The sequence below is a fragment of the Barbus barbus genome (genome assembly GCF_936440315.1).
Source record: "Barbus barbus genome assembly, chromosome: 45".
Lineage (NCBI taxonomy): Eukaryota > Metazoa > Chordata > Actinopteri > Cypriniformes > Cyprinidae > Barbus > Barbus barbus.
This window is the reverse complement of record NC_136723.1, coordinates 18,403,995-18,421,500: the sequence shown is the minus strand read 5'-3', so window position 1 is coordinate 18,421,500 and position 17,506 is coordinate 18,403,995. Positions and strand designations below refer to the sequence as shown.

General features: G+C 37.6%; 1 protein-coding gene across 3 annotated transcripts; it reads left to right on the top strand.

The window, feature by feature from the left end:
- Positions 1–6: 6 nt before the first annotated feature.
- LOC306864483 (remodeling and spacing factor 1-like) lies at positions 7–16,828 on the top strand. Of its 3 annotated transcripts, none has more exons than XR_013783793.1 (16): positions 7–235; positions 1,712–1,803; positions 2,006–2,098; positions 2,248–2,453; positions 2,618–2,763; positions 4,735–7,319; positions 10,841–11,116; positions 11,198–11,302; positions 11,390–11,469; positions 11,607–11,661; positions 11,950–12,059; positions 12,144–12,211; positions 12,286–12,507; positions 12,588–12,787; positions 13,100–13,279; positions 14,097–16,828. XR_013783793.1 is itself a non-coding variant. In XM_079408518.1 (16 exons), exons 1-16 carry the CDS (start codon positions 82–84, stop codon positions 14,621–14,623), a joined length of 5,085 nt encoding a protein of 1,694 aa, XP_079264644.1. In that variant the 5' UTR covers positions 7–81; the 3' UTR covers positions 14,624–16,828. The 3 variants fall into 3 exon arrangements, 2 of the variants coding, with proteins under 2 accessions (XP_079264644.1, XP_079264643.1); XM_079408518.1 differs by having other exon boundaries at positions 12,300–12,507; XM_079408517.1 differs by having other exon boundaries at positions 11,950–12,211; positions 12,300–12,507.
- Positions 16,829–17,506: the final 678 nt, after the last annotated feature.

The following is a 17,506-nucleotide window of genomic DNA, read 5'->3' as shown; positions in this document are numbered from 1 at the left end:
AGGGCTTCTGGGCCATGTGTCTGCCATAGTCGCGGTGCATTGTGGGGAGGTTGTGGTCCTCCAGCGGCTCGGTTCGGAATAATGTCTGCCTCGGAGGCAGCGGACGGTTCTTCCCCGGAATTATGCTCGAGCTTCGCCGTGATCTGCTCGTTTCTGGAGCGGTATGGAGCTCTGCTGGACCTGCCGGAGGTGTCGTTCCCGGAGCTGGAGCGCAGTCTGCAGGAGAGCAGCGCGGGTGAGCCGCTCCTCCATTGTTGCTCTTCAGCCGCTTTACATGCGTTTAAACGGGCCGTTTGGTACTCCACCCGTAGGTGTCGGGGTTTTTGTCGCCGTTTGTGTCTCTAAAGCGCCGTTTCTGGCGTTAATATCGGCGTTTCGCCCGACAGTAGGTTGTATTACGCTTTATTTACTCATCACAGCGCACAGAAACGCATTGCTGCTTCATGCGCATTTATATGCGACCTTTTACATATGGAAAATCACTTGTATTTGCATATAACCACACACATAATGCCGGAGGAACGAAATAATCATGTTTATTCATAGTTAAATAATAATTTGGCATGAATTAGTGCGATGTGAGAAGCGCGCATGCGCAGAACGTGTAAACTTCCTGCTCGCGCCGCCGAGAGGGAGAAATGACAATATGGGATTATTTTGATTGTCAAACTTTGGTGAAAGTTAACAATAAACCCTTTAATTTTTTTTTTTTTTCATCTTTGATGGTTTTGCTGCATTATAAACGCGTTAGGTGTGATTACGCTGAACTGATTTGTTGAGCAGTGTGTATTATCCATCTATTCTTATACATATAACTAATTATAGGCCTGAAATGCCTCAGTTGTAGTACACTAAATTACAGTTTTGTACACTAAAACTGTAATACATTTTTATATATATATATATATATATATATATATATATATATATATATATATATATATATTATTATTTTTTTTTTATTTATTTTTTTTTGTGTGTGTGTGTTTTGTTGATAGTATTAAACCCTAAACCTAAAATTGTCATTCTTTACTCAGCCACATGTTTTTCCAAATCTATATGACTTTCTTTTTTCCATGCAGTTATTGAAAAAAAATCTTGTTTTTTTTTTGGATGAACTGTCCCTTTAAATTACTCCCTTTAGCTTTTTTGAAGTAACAGTAAATGTAGTTGTAATGGTATTTTGGCTGAAACTAAAGCAGCTATGGTATTTATATAGTAGAGACAGATAGATTCTGTCAGTCATCATAAACATATTTATATGAATACTTCAATGAAACATGTAGGGGATTATGGCAGGTACAAGAACAACAGCAGTATAAAATGTCCAGGTGTCCAGGAAGGTGTTTATCATTGTGCAGTTACTTTAAATGCAAATTTAATGTTCATGCATGAATAAGTTACACACTGGTGGTTACAAACCATTACCAGTTTCTCAGGTTTTGGTGCTCTAAAGGAGTGGTTCTTAACCTGAAATGGCATTAGTATTACTTTTTCATCTTTTAACCTTTTTTTTTTGCTGATGGATATAAATAATCCTACTGTGGCTACTTAAGAAGTTGGACCAAACACTTAAGAACACAGATGTGTTACTGTTAGTTATGTTGCTGAATTCACAGTCACAACAGTTTGAGAACCGCAAACCTAAAAGCTAATAAGATGAGTATGCTTTATGTGTTGCTTTAATATTGAAATACTTATATGTCCTCAGTTCCCAAACTCCTTGTGGATCTTCATGTGAAGTTACTGAGGAAAATTGGCAAGTCTGTGTCGGCAGACAGATGGGAGAAAAATCTCATTAAGGTGAGTAAATGAGTGTTAACAGTAAATTAAGTATTAGATGACTGCACATTCTGCTTTTAACAATCACATTCAAACAGCTGTGAATTATGGATCATTTCATAATGTATATGTGAATAGCTGTGAGCACAATGAGCACTTGACAGTGTTAATTCAATATTAGTCTCATCAATGTTTAATTTTTTATTTCTTTATTACTCTGTAGATCTGTCAGGAGTTTAACTCCACATGGGCATGGGAGCTGGAAAAGAAGGGTTATCGAGAGATGACAGTGGAGTGTAAGACAGGACTACTGAAGGTAAGATGGGAAAATGTGTTAATGTCACACTACCGAATGAAGTTGCACTTGAGCCTCACATCCATCTGTAAGAACTGTTGTTGCTTTTGTAATGTATTTCTGTTTTTGTCAACCCAATGTAACTTGACAATGTTTCGTTTTTCAAACAGTACTTGTGTGAATGCCAGTTTGATGACAATGTCAAGTTTAAAACCGCTATCAATGAAGAGGACCCAGATAAAATGCGTCTTCAGCCAATCGGCAGAGACAAAGATGGCCTTATGTACTGGTTCCAGCTTGATCAAGACCAAAATGTAAGGGTCTATGTGGAAGAACAGGATGATCTGGATGGGTCATCCTGGAAGTGTATAGTAAGGTAGGCATTCTGCGATCAATTTCCAGTGGCATAAAACCTCTTAATTCATAAAATGCTACATTGTGTTTTCGCTGACTGTACTGGATGGCTTTTGATTTGTCAGAAAAACATGCCAAATGACAGTAACGGATACATTAAAAAAACAACTTTATTTTCCACTTCAGAAATAGAGATGACCTGGCTCAAATCCTTGGACTGTTGAAGACTCAGATTGATCCAGCACTTTTGGTAAAGAAGGATCAGGAGGACGGCTCTTCTAGTAACAGCCCGAACCCAGAGAATGAAGACAAGAAAAAAGAGGGAGCTGAAGGTATCTTAAAATTAATATTAAGTATTGACCAAGGTTATTTTCGTAAACTGAAATAAAATAAGTCAAAATATTTGAAAAACTAAAACGAAACTAACAAAAGTTATTGAAAAACTAACTGAAATAAAATAATAATTAACAAAAATAAATCGTTTTCGTAATTATTAGTTCTCACCCCTTGGCGGTGAAATACCTGTAAATGGCACATCACGCACACGGGGTTATCTGATGGAGAGACGCAAAGCAGATTATAGCAGAGTCCTGTTTGGTAAGCGTGCACCAGCAGTACTTAGCAGAACACCCGACCCGTTATCCACAGCAGCACTCATTTATTTCTGTACCAGACCAGAACTGTTTGACATAAAGACCACGAGTCGCGACCTGAACCGAACCCGCATTATTCTACAACATGATCAGGTAGGCAAAATTATTTATTTTCTCACTCTGCCAAACTTTCGAACAAATAAATATGCATAGGCTAAATCGCATCATACACACACTTATAATTCTTTATATTTAAATATGAGCCTTTATTGTTAAATACGATTGCCGTTATTATTGAATTTCATTAGTCCCAGTTATGATTTATGCGTGGCTGTTCACGGAAAAGTGCAAGACACGACAGTTATTACAATATCATGATTATGGTTAAATAAGAAAAAATACATTTAACCAAATTAGGCTACATTTATTTTCATATTAAATATCTCAGCACTAGCCTGGTAATACCAAAATCTGCTACTTCGCTTTGCTTCGTAGACAGAGTCTGGAAGGGCATGATTGACAAGCTTTTACTTTCTCGTGGGGAGCGCTTGTCTGAAGTTGAAAATCACTGGTGTACCCGTAAGCCAATCACATAACGTTTGGTTATGATGTATGTTATGCGCTGGCTCATCCGCCTCGAACTTCCGCTATAAACACAGGTATGCGGCGAAAACAAAACCATCGAGCGAAATACCGGAGTGAAAATGGCTGTGAACGACTTTTGCAGATTATGTGAAGTAAATCTACGCATCCACGGTACAATTAGTGTATCTAAACTAATATCTGACAGTAGAGACAAACAAGAAAATATTTGCAGCCAATTGTCAAAGTTAGGATTAGCTCTGTTAAACACAGCTCTTCGTTCATTTCAAGTCTGTTGGAAATGCTGCAATTTAATTGCAAGATTACAGCATTACATGGCAATATATTCAAGGTCTGGAAAAGAAAGGAGATACTGACCTGTCAAAAGTGTGCCAGTTCGAGCTCGACAGATATTAATAAGTGTTTATATCTCGACATCCCGTGTCTCCATGTCCGCTGTCGTTTTAGATTTACCTTACCTAACCTAAACTACAATCTTAATTTCGACGCTCAGCCCGCCCTCTGTTCGTTGGTTGGATGGCTGGTGCGGAGCCGGAGATAATCTGGGAGCTGGTTTGCTATATCAGACCGAGTACAGAAGCGAACGGAAATTGAGCGGAAGTACGAAGTCTGACGTAGCCAGACTATCTCAACACACCATTAGATATGACATTAAGCACAACTTGTGTAGACTTATTTAGTATAAAGGCTTGACTGCTTCCTTTGGAGTATATTTGTATACTTTTACCATCTAATCAATCTCAGCATGTGTTAATCGTGTCGCTAAACGTTTACCTCACCAAGGTTAAATTATGCCTGCGTCTTTCTTTGGCCTTCGCTCTGGGAGGGATCTGTTGATTCTGCTAAATTTTAATTAAAACTGAAACTAAACTATATAAAAACTAAATAAAAATGTGTTCACAAAATATAAACTAAACTAAAACTAACAAAAATATTAAAGAAACTAATAAAAACTAAACTGAATTTTATAGTAAATTTGAAAACGATATTAAAATAAAACAAATTTTTAAAAATTCAAAACTATAATAACCTTGGTATTGACTGAACAAAGCTTGAGTTAGGAGTGTTTTACTGATTTGTTTTATCTCCTATGTTTTTGGATTCTAGTGGAGATCAGAGATGAGAAGTCACAAAATGATTTATCTGCATCTGAAAATAAGGAAAACATCTTGGATAAGGAAAAGGAAAATGCAAAGCAAGAAGATGCAGAGACCACAGATGCTTTGTCGGAAAAAGGCTCAACGGTGAAAGAAGAGCTGCAGAAACATTCAGAGACGGCAAACGGCACTACTGGATCAATCAAAGAAGAGCCACAGGATGAGGATGAGAAAGTCAAGGACTTATCAACACCTTCACAGAATGCAGAACAGACAGAGGATGTAAAAAGAAAAACTTTAGAAGAGACTCAGAGAGCTTTGAAAAATGACCATCAAGCTAAAATCCCCCTGAAAAAGCGGGAAATGAAACTAAGTGAAGACTTTGACACCAGCAGCATGGGAGTACGAAATGCTCCTGTGAAAGAGTCTTTCGATGATAGCAGATTGAATGCTGAAAAGATCAACGGCCATGTCCCTCACCTTACAGCATCTGAGAGTGAAACGCAAAAAGGGTCAGAGAGTTTTCAAAAAGAAAGCACAGAAGAGAATAATTCCGAGAAGCTCCCTCTTGTTTTAGATAAATCCAAAGTGAGAAAGGATGACCAGACGAAAAAGAAGATGGACACAAATGAAACCAGATTGTGTGCTGAAGAGCAGATGGAAGTGGAGAAGTCTGAGGAATCCTGTGCCGCCACTGCAGAAGAGAACAAGGAAAAATCTGAAACTTCTCAATCTCATGAAAAGACCCCTAGAGAAGAAAAACCCTCATCAGTAAGTGAACAATCAGAAAAGACACCTGGTTCTGAAGAAGGAACTGACAATAAAAAGTCTCCCAGTAGTGATAATACAGATGCTACTGAAGTAAATACATCAACACTGCCTGTAGATTCAACAAAAGAAGAATCAATGAAAGATCTCCCAAACAAGGAGTCAACGATTGAGCGCTCAAAAGAAGAAGCCACGAAAGATCTCCCAAACGAAGAATCATCAAACGATCTTACAAGAGACAAGTCAGTGAAAATTCCCCTAAAAGATGAGCCAACAAAAGATCAGTCAACGGGACATCTCTTAGAAGAAGAGACATCAATTGAAAAGTCAACTAAAGACTTCTCAAAAAAAGCAGTAAAAGAATCATCAAAAGATCTCGCAAGAGAAGAGTCAATAAAAGATCTTCCAAAAGATGAGCCAGCTAAAGAAGAGTCAATTAAAGAGCTCTCGAAAGAAGAGACAGGGAAAAACCTCCCAAATGAACAATCCAAGAAAGATCTCGCAGAAGAAGAGTCACACAGAGTCCTCACAGAAGAAAGTCAGCCATCTCCCAAAGACTCCAATGAAGACCATGAAAAACCAGATCCAACTGCTTCCACACCGATGGAAACTGAACCATTCCAGTCATCTAAAATAGAGGCGGCTTCTTCCTCTTCCTGTGAAGTAATCAAACCACATTCTGGCACAGGAAAGCCAGTGAACACGGAAGAAACGAAACCCAATCACAGCTCTAGCACAGACACTACCACAGAAAAAGAGCCATCTGCCATTGTCTCAAAAACTGAAAAACCGTTTACATCTGAAGGAGACAAACACTCAGCCAATAGAGAAAGTAAGTCTATTTCCTCTAAACCTTCTGAAGATACAGATGGCCCTCAAGACAAAGTGCAAGAGCAGTCCGAATCCCCTAAGCCAGCATCAAGTGATCTTGAAAAATCATCTGTTTCTGATTTAACGAATAAGCCAAGCACACCAAAAACCACAGAGAAAGTAGACAGTGAGGAAAAATGTGATACAGCTGAAACTGATAAAAATGAGGATTTGGAAACGTCAAAAGACAAGGATGAAAAGGGTGAAGCTGCAAACAGATCAGAAGAATCTGCAGTGAAAAAATCGGAAGAAGTTAAAGCTACAGAACGACCCAATGGATCCAACAGTTTGAAGAATCCTCCTTCTGATAGAGAACATGAAAAGGAACCCGATTCAAAGGAAGGGAACAAAGAGAAGCCAATGGAAGTTGATTCAGAGATCAGTAAAGCTGATAAAATTCAGTCGGCTGTTGAGGAGGGATGTGAGTCTACAACAGCAAGTAAGAAGGAAACTGATATTCCTATGGATCAAAACAGCACCTCAAGCAAACAATCTAAGCAAGACACAACTTCTGAAGAACGTGAGGCTTCCAGAGATGTTGAAGAAAAAAGCACTGCTGCTGTGAAAAGCAGTAAAAGACCAGGACGACCTCCAAAGAAAGCTCAGGAGAGTCAGGATGAGGATAAAACAGGCGAAGAACAAGAAGAAAAGTCACAACAGGAAGGAATTCGCATGAAGATCAAAATCCCAGCTCACAGGCGGAAGGCAGAACTTCAGAGAGAAGAGGTGAGGGGAGATTCAGAGTCTGAGGTGACTGACGGCAGGTGCTTGAGGAGATCTCCAAGAATCTGCAGACCCACCGCAAAAGCTGTGGAGATCCAGGACAGGAGGACGGAACGGAAGCAGGTGACTCTGGTGTCGGAGAAAGAAAAGGATGACAATGAAGACAAAGAGGATGAGGATTCTGTACCGAGAAAACCAAGGAAAGCTGAGCCAGATGGCCAAACAAAACCAAAGGTATGTGTACCTTTTGTTTTTTTTGCTTAAATGTGTGTGTGTGTGTGTATATATATATGTATATATATATGTATATATGTATGTATATATATATATATATATATATATATATATATATATATATATATATATATATATATATATATATATACATACTGTATATGTGTGTATGTATGTATGTATGTATGTGTGACCCTGGTCATAAGGGTACATTTTTTGAATTTGAGATTTATACATCTGAAAGCTTTCCATTGATGTATGGTTTGTTAGAACAGGACAATATTTGGCTGAGATACAACTATTTGAAAATCTGGAATCTGAGGTGCAAAAAAATAAAAATGATGAGAATATCGCCTTTAAAGTTGTCCAAATGAAGTTCTTTGCAATGCATATTACTAATCAAAAATGACGTTCTGATATATTTACAGTAGGAAATTTACTAAATATCTTCATGGATCATGATCTTAACCCTGTCATGCATGGTGTCCACTACGGTGGACAGATATTTGGAAGCCATTTTGAACCATTTAAGTTTGTAGCACCATGTCCCAACCACCATCAGGAATAACCCCCAAAGTGTTGTCTACGATTACATTTAATTATTGTCTTTGTATCTCTTTTGTGTTTCCCAGAAAATCCTTTTATTCCCAGAAAACCAGACAGGTACAAAAAATATTTTTCAGCTAAATAGGAAATACTTTAATCTCGATTTTAACAATATTTTTCTTGTACATTTTTTTTTTTCTTTGACAGAAAATATATCTGTCCACTACAGTGGACGTCATGCACCAAAGGGTATAATTGTAATGTATAAGTGTATGTTTTATTACAATTATGATATAATTTACACTTAAATGTTTTTATTGAACAGAAATATTAAATAGTCTTCCGATTTGATCAGTGCTTACAGTCTATATTCAGTTTGTCCCCTACGTTTACAGTTTGTTTGTGTTTTTTTTTTTGGGGGGGGGGGGGGGTTCTTGACTCCTTTTTAATGGTCAAATTAAATTTTTTTAATCAAAGAGAATGTCTAATTAATTAAAATCATGAAACTTAAACAATTTCACATCAGTGTATTAAAAGTAAAAAAATAACTACATGCTTAGGGCCCTATGAAATGTTTTATTTTTTCTCACCATGTTTTATTGTTAACAAATTCTCTGTTTTAGCATGTCTAATCAGTTCAATGCATAAAAACAACTTAATTTATTCAAATGTATTCTTAAAAAATTATGAAATGTTTTTTTTTTTTCCCTCAGAAATTCTGTGTTGTGTATTTACATTTTTCTGTTTATCAAATGAAGGCAAAATACATTAATTTTAATTTAATTAAATTATCTTTTTATTACTGAAAATTAAACAGTTTATTTTTTGGCAAACCAAACAAATTTACTATTAACAATAAAACATGGAAGAAATGTTGTGTGATTATTCCTTAAAAATTAAATATAATAATAATAATTTTAGTAGTAGTACTAATAGTATTAGTATTATGTACATTCTACTGAACAATATTTCTGGCACAGTGTCTTCAAGTTAAATCAAACGTTTATTTTGACGGGGGTACTGTGAATACCTTTAAATTTCTGTGTGATATGAGGCTAGTTTTACTCAAATGAAATGGTGAAATGCTGATGAAGTGACTCCTAATCATCCCCATACACTGATTGGTCTCCTCTCCACCAATAAACTGGTGTGTGGTGGGCTTTCTGGCGCAATCATCCAGGTGGATGCTGCACATTGGTGGCGGTTGAGGAGATTCCCCCTTTCATGTAAAGCGCTTTGAGTACCTAGAAAAGCGCAATATAAATGTGACAAATTATTATTATTATTATTATTTATGTCTTCATTTAGTGAGACGACAGACGTTGAAATCACAGCGAGCATAACACGCGCTTCAGTGTGTGTGTGTCGTAAACAAAACCACGCGTCTCCGCCATTCATTAACACAGGCACGCAGTATTTATTTTTAAAGTCCGCATGAATTGGAAGTTTGCGACAGTTTTTACTTCTGTAATGCGGCGTGCTTCCGACAGAAACAGAATATTGAATGAGGAAAATAGAGGGCATGGCTTGTTTCTTCTACTGCGAAATGATTGGATGTAGTAAAGTAGGCGTTTCATTCAGAAATGAACACTGATGGAGGGGCGTGGTGTCAGATGTCATGCTCATGGCCAAGCTGTCAAACTGATGTCATCGGAGAAGGCCCATCATTTTCAGATTTGGATTAAAGATTATGAAGACAAACAAAAAAAAAATGTGGATTGACTTGCATGGATGAATTGTTCATCACAAAAATAGCAATGTGCGCTAACAAAATATATATAGTCAATTTTGATTTCATGTGAAATAGTCTTTTTTTGTGGTTTAATATTTACAGATTTGACACGCTTGATCCCCTAATATAATGGCAGGGGAAACACTTAAGTCATATGAAAGTGTAGGCATGTATACTGTATGAGTGCAGATATATGTGTGCATGATTGCGTTCGAATGTGTGGTGGGAGGGTGTGTGTGCTTGTGTGTTTTTGTATTTGTGCTCACATGTGTATGAATAGCCCCTCACAGCCCTGTCCCATAGACACACACTCTTACAGTTTGTTTGTTTGACTTCACTTTTCTGTGCTGTCATGACATAGCTTGTTGTTATTTAATGTTCTTATTCATACCCTTTTTGTAGTAAATATTTAAAAAAACTATTTTATAAAATTTATTTTTAAAGGTAAAAACCAAACATTTAAAAAAAAAATACTTTGTCATTTAATAATTCATGTGTGAAAGGGTTAATATCCTAATGATTTTTGGCATAAAAAATTATTAATTTCATTAAATAATTTATAATTTTATAATTTATTTTTGCCTCTTTTTTTTTTTTTAATGATCACTTAAAAGTGAATATTTTAAAACATGATTATAACAGTTAAATCTATCTTTAGCAAATCTCAGAAAATATTAATTCAGCATACTCTACGTCATAGGCAACTTCGGTCCTGGAGGGCCGGTGTCCTGCAGAGTTTAGCTCCAACCCTAATCAAACACACCTGCCTGTAAATTTGTAGTGATCTTGAAGACATTGATTAGCTTCTTCAGGTGTGTTTGATTAAGGTTGGAGCTAAACTCTGCAGGACACTGGACCTCCAGGACCGAAGTTGCCTATCCCTGCTGTACATTGTAATGTTGTGATGCCTATATTCACTTGTAGCAATACAATGGTTCATTGTAGTTTTTAGTGTTTTATTTTCCATTTATTTAGGTAAAATAGTGTAGAATTTATATCTGCGATTTATTGGCCATAACACAATAATAAAACAAAACTGTAACATTGTGCAATAGTATTACAATTTAAAATAATGTTTTCTTTGTTGTTTTTTGTAGCATTATAAATGTCTTTACGGTGACTTTTGATCAATTTAATGGGTCCTTACTGAAAAAATATTAATTTATTTAAAAAATCACAACCTTTTGAGTGGTAGAGATTTCATAATTGAAGGTTATTAATATTGCAACTCGTCAATCAACAGGTGGGGAGACGTCGGAAACGACAGCCATGGTCTCGCATGAGACGTAAAAGGAAAAGTTCTGACGACGACGATGATGACGAGGAGAGCGAGAGTGAGGAAGAGGAGACAGAGGAGGACGACAGCGATGAAGACTTTAAGGTGGAGAAGACCAGGAAAAGAAGGAGAAACCGAAAACGAGAGCGGAACAGCTCTGACTCCTCTACCTCTTCCTCAGAAGATGATGAACCCAATGACGACCCCTGCAAACACTGTGGCCTTCCCAACCATCCCGAGCTGGTGCGACACTCTTCTGCAAAATATCTTCATCATCTCACAGTCAGAAGTGCTGCTTTTAACCTCTCATTTCCGTTCCCCCAGATACTCCTGTGTGATTCCTGTGACAGCGGTTACCACACTGCCTGTTTGCGGCCTCCGCTCATGATCATTCCAGACGGGGAATGGTTCTGCCCCCCCTGCCAGCATGTGAGTCCATTTAGATTTCAGGATTCCCTTTACAGAAAGGTACAATTCTGGCTATTCAAATGCTGATGCTCTTCATTTCTCTTGCAGAAGCAACTTTGCGACAGGCTCGAAGAGCAATTGCAGAATTTGGATGCCTCCCTCAAAAAGAAAGAACGTGCAGAGCGAAGGTGAGTTAAGAGATATTTAGACCACCTCAAGTGAATTATTTTGAACCAGTTGCAGAAAAGTTCCCAAATGAATCCAGTTAACCTTTATCAGTCTGTTAATCTATTGTGTCAGAAACATTGTCATTCTTCTCTCACAGGAAAGAGCGACTGGTGTATGTTGGCATCAGTGTAGAGAACATCATCACACCCTCCGTAAGTGCCCACAGTGCTTATTGAAGTTTGTGGATTCTTAATATGAACATTTAATGTCAATTATTTATTTTGCTTTTTGATTTAATTTTTCAGGATTCTTTGAACAAAGTTTAAAAAACAATTTGTTAAAACACATTTATGTGATATCGAAATCCTTTATTGCATTATAAATTTCTTTACTGTCACTTTTGATCAATTTAATGCATTCTTGCTAAAGTGAAGTATTCATTTCTTAAAAAAAAATCTTTCCTACACCACTCTGTAGTTATACATATATACTTTTTGAAGGTGGAAGTGGAGGAAGAAAAGGAGGTGGTGGTGAAAGAGAAGAAAGATGTGAAGAAGAGCAAAGGTTGGGGACGGAGATCAACCAGGGCAAAGAAATACATAAGCTACAGGTATGTCAGTCTACTTACTCATTATTATCTTATGCTGTTTATACATAGTCGTTATTCACTGTTTATTGTTACATTTTTTGTCAGATTTGATGAGTTTGATGAAGCGATTGAAGAGGCAATCGAGGAAGACATTAAAGAGGCAGAAGGTGGAGGTAGAGGAGCATTTTCATACACCACACTAGTGTTGATATCTGAGCTTGGATATGGAAGTTTAGACTGATCAAAGATGTCCATACACAGGAGCAGGCCGGGGGAAGGATATGGCGAACATCACAGGCCACAGAGAGAAGGACATGTCCACCATCCTACAGGAGGATGGAAAGGAGAACGGGCGACCGCGGCGAACCAGTGCAGCTCAGAAGAAGAAGCGGCGGCGTCTCAACGATCTAGACAGCGACAGCACCGTGGACGAGGAAGAGAGTGAAGACGAGTTCCGTCTCAGCGACAGGTAATGTTAAACAGCTTTTAATTCAAGAGAATCAGTCTTGTCAATGAAATAACACTTACTCTGCTCTGATTGGTCAACAGTTCAGAGGATGAGGAGTTTGTGGCCTCTAATAATGACGCGGAGAGTGAAGCAGAAGTCCCATCCTATGAGGACAGTGACTTCGGGAGCGATATTGACCGCCCGCGGAGGAGGAGACAGCCGCTGCGCAGAAGACGCAAACCCAAAGGATACTCTGATGAGGAGGAGCTGGAAACGGATGAAGAGGAGGAAGAGGAGATGGGTGAGGCATTTAAAAAAATATATATACTAAATATACAACCCTGTTATGTATTCTGAAATGTTATTCTTTTGTTTATTTTTTGTTTATTTGGTTGTTTAAAAATGACAAATTAAGAGTCTTAGATAATTAATTAAAAGTAAAAGCTGATACAATATCTAAATTTGAAAATAATGTTTTCTGAAAGGTAAAAATATTATTGATAAAAAAAAATGTAGACATTATTTATACTGTACTTACGGTTTACTGTTTGTTCACTGATATATTTCTGTTTGTCTTGTTTTTGTTTGTGTGTTTGGGGGGGTTTGCGTGCAGCGACGGAAGGCTCTAGTGAATTCAGTGACAGTGATCTGGACGTCCGCTGTCGGCGGTCCTATCGGAGTCGTAAGCAAGAGGTGAATTACTGTGAAAGCTCTGATTCTGACGGCTCACAGGCCAGCACCAACAAAGACAAAAAGAAGAAACGCAGACGTCTTTCCAGCTCCGACAGCGAAGGTCAGTGCCGTTTAAACCTATGCATTTTAACAGCATAAGGCTCAAACAGTATATAATTTTGATTTCTAAATATGACCGTGATGTTATCAGTCTCCTATATAATATTGCTAGAATTATTCTATGGTTGACCGATAGAGGTTTTTCAATAGCTGGTAGCTATATATAGAAACCTGGATTACTGATAAGTACATGGTATACTTTACCATTCAAAAAGTTTGGAATCAGATTTATTTTGTGTTTGTTTGTTTTAAAGAAATTATTACTTTTATTCAGCAAAAATGCATTAAATTGATCAAAAGTGACCTTAAATATTTGTTACAAAAACATTATTCTTCAGGTAAATTTTTTTTTAATTTTGAACTTTCTATTCATCGAAGAATTCTGAACAATAAAAATCACAGTTTAAGCAGTATAACTTGTTTTTTAAAATTGACAATATGAAATTCTTCTTGAGTCAGCATATTGAATTTCTGATGGATCATGTGACACTGAAGACTGGAGTAATGGCTGATGAAAATTCAGCTTTACTATCACAGGAATAAATTATATTTAATACATTCAAATTTAAAACATATTTTAAATTATAATATTTCACAATATTACTGTTATTACTATATTTTTAATCAATTTAATCCAGCCTTGGTGAGGAGAAGAGACTTCTTTTGACAATATAAGAAATCTCACTGATACCAAACATTAATTATAGTATGTATTTTTACATATGGGTCAATTAATCTGTTTGGGTTATATGTCAAACTATGACCTAAAATGCTGTCTTAAATGTGAGTTTAATGCATAATGTCTTTTGCTCCTCCAGTTAGTTTCCAGTCAGCTGAATCTGATGAAGAAAACCGGAAGCCCAAGAAGATAAGAGCAGACTCATCTGAGGAAGAATCCAGGAAACGTCGAAGACGCCTGTCCCTTAAACGCCGGAGGGAGTCAGAGGATGACGATGATGATGACGATTCGGACGAATCCGAGGAAGAGGAGCGGCCCATCCGGAAGCGTGTGAACCGCATCGACTCTGACGACAGCGAGAGTGAAGAGGAGGTGAAGAAGAGCCCGTCGGAGAAAGAGACAGAGGAGACTGTTGGCAAAGGGCCAAGTCCACTGGACTACAACTTGGTGGAGCTTCCTCCAACTAACGGACAGAACCCAATGAAGGGTTTGGAGGGTCTCATGCCACGACCTGGGGTGGGAGTGACGGCTAAAAGCGGCAACGCCCCATCAGCAGTATCCATAGCGCCGAATGGCATGGAGATTGTTGCGCCGGACGAAGATGAAGACGACCTTTTGGGCGTCACAGACCTGGTAGACTATGTATGCAACAGTGAACAGTTATAACTTGGTATTCTTTTTCTTTCTTTTTTTTTCATTTTTCTCCTTTTTTTCCGACCCTCATCCTGTTTTCATCACGGATCACGTTAACAGTCCCTGTTCAACGTGCCAGCAGAACAGATCAGGTGGCACATGAATAATAGCTGTAAATATTTTACTGAGCAAAAGTATCAAGGGAAGGGGATCGCAACCCTTCTGAGAGACTCCCCGAGATATTCCCTCTACAGTATTGTTTTCGTTCAATAAGAGCAATCGCTCTCAAACAAACCCTCTCTGGAAACAACCTCTAAAACCTCTTTTTACACTAATCACACAGCCATGCTCACACGTCTGACGTAGAGACATTTGTCGAGTTTACATGCGTTTTGATCTCCACTGCTGTCAGTTGCACATTTCAGAGCGAAACGGAAGTGGGTGGAGTCAGTGCATAGGGGGCGGAGCCTTCGTTTCAGTGAGGTTCCACACAACGCTAGCGTTCCTTTCCACTCCGAGGCCATTTTTAACATTAGTCTTTTATAATCTAATTGGAGTGGAAGTTGAATTTCTACCGATTGGTTTCATAGTGTCATTTGGAGGGGAAAAAATAAATGTTTTTATTAAGTGATGTCATTATAAGCTTTTTGTTATACTATTTATTATAGAATTTGTACCTGAAACTATCACTTGGTCATACAGCTGCTCACACCATTAGAGCAAAAGATTCCTGGAAGATGTCTAATGGTGAAAATTTGCTCATTTAGTTATGCCAACTTGCTAACATTGCATCCAATTCTATTGCTTTGAACTCTTTTAGCACCACATTTTGATTTGAATTCAAACACTATTTACTCTGGCAGCTTTTCAATGCATCAAATGCCAAACCTTCCACTCGAGGATGATAAAATGCTGAGGACTCGCACCCACATGTGCAGTTTGTTTCTCGGAGGGATTCCTTGAGGTTTAGTGCTGTTCATCTCATTTTAGTGCAGATATTCCATCAAAGCGATTCTTCTTTGCCCATCATGTCCTGCTTATGTCTGTGTTTTATTAATATTAATATTTTTTTATATGAATATAATCATTGTAACATTTTCCTGTAGTTTTGTAAGCATACTAATGATGTGTATGATTTGTTTGTTCTCCATCAATTACAAAGCAATACATTTTTCTTACAAGACATGCAAGAAGAGATTCATCATCTCCTGGTTTTGTCTGTTTTTAAAGACCGAAATTCATGTTGCTGGTGACATTCGAATGATTTCCGACCTTTCCGAGAGCAGCGTGACGTGAGACGCCCCTCTGAGATGCAAGAACACGTCTGAGAAACATTGTATGATCTTGCATTATCCTGGTGTGTATATCTGTAGTTTTCTGCTGTAACATATTAGAAGCATTTTTAAATCATTTAAAGTATACATAGCAGTCATTTTATGATTGCAGCTGTTTATAATTTGTTTTGTAGGTACATTTGTACCACTCCAAAGTGGGCACGTCTGTCTTATTTCCATGCGTTTATTTCAGTTTGGTCTTCTTTGAGGGTTTTCAGTCTCTGTCCTATTGCCACTGGTTGCTAAAACATTTCCAAGAATGGTCTGTTCTCCGAGGAAAAGCATTTGATATAAAGCCCAAAAGACAGTGTAATTGTTTCGATGTCAGCACTGATCGACAAAAGCGGTGTAAAAATGTCTTGTACATTAATGTTTATGCTTGGCATGCACATATATTCTAGTCTGATTCATTTGCTCTTGCGGCATTAGGGCATCAGATTTTGAGAATAAAACCTCCCTGATTTTTTACAAATATAGTTTTAAACATGCTAAGACCAAGAGCATCATTAAGGTACTAGACCACAATGCATTTCTGTCTAGGTGGTCTATTAACAGTATTGGGCCGGTGTTCAATTCTTGTGTAATTTAAAAATCAAAGGTACAGACATCCACTTGAAATCGAGGCCTAGCCTATATTGACACAGTATATATTTGTATTTCACATAAAAAAATCAGTTTAATTTGATATTATGTCATGAGGGATGCCGACATCAGTGTTTGAAGATATTTGGCTGATGTAGTTTGACAGCAGATGGACAGATGCCGTCTGGTTTTAGCTCTTAGAAATGTCCTTTGTGTTCGTCTGTTCCTCTTTTGGATGTTTTTGTTAACTGTATTGTAATTTCTTTCATATGATTTACTATCTTGTACATTTGTCATAATAAAAATGAAATGAAACCTGTATAATGATGGTGTAATGCTTTTATATGTACAAAGTTGTAGTTTTGACATTCGGCTTTTACCTTTTCTGACTGATGCACTTTTGACATGAATATTTTGGAAAAATTGTTTTGCAAATGCAAATCCATTTTGTTAATGTGTTATATTTTCACCTGTGATGTGTTTCCCCCCCCCCAGTTTCTTGCAGATATCACCAGACCAAGAGCAAGAGAGGAGGACACTGGACTCGAGGTAGGCACTGAACCGTTATAGTGAATATGACACTGCTGTTCTCAATGTGACCACATAGTGGCGACCCATTTGTGAGAATAGATAAATCATGTCTGGTTTTACATCTGGTTCTGAAAGGTTTATGTGTGCTGTAAATGAATGAATTTTGAATTGCATAAACTCATTTTTGCAATGTTATTTATTTACTGTGGTTTTAATAATTCTGGTCTATGGCTGGTTTTAGAGTGGTTTTGATCACTTTTCAGCAGGTAAGGATGGGAAACCTGCTTAAATCCTCTAAGACCAGTAAGCTAGTTCAGGTTGGGTTAAGCAGTGAGAGAAGTCTCATCCTTAACTCATTTACAGCCAAGAGTGCTAAATCAGATGCACCAAACAAAGACCAATTTTTCACGTCGGTTTTTGGTCTAAAATAAGACCATGACTTGATTTAGCCCAAAAAAACGACGTCCAA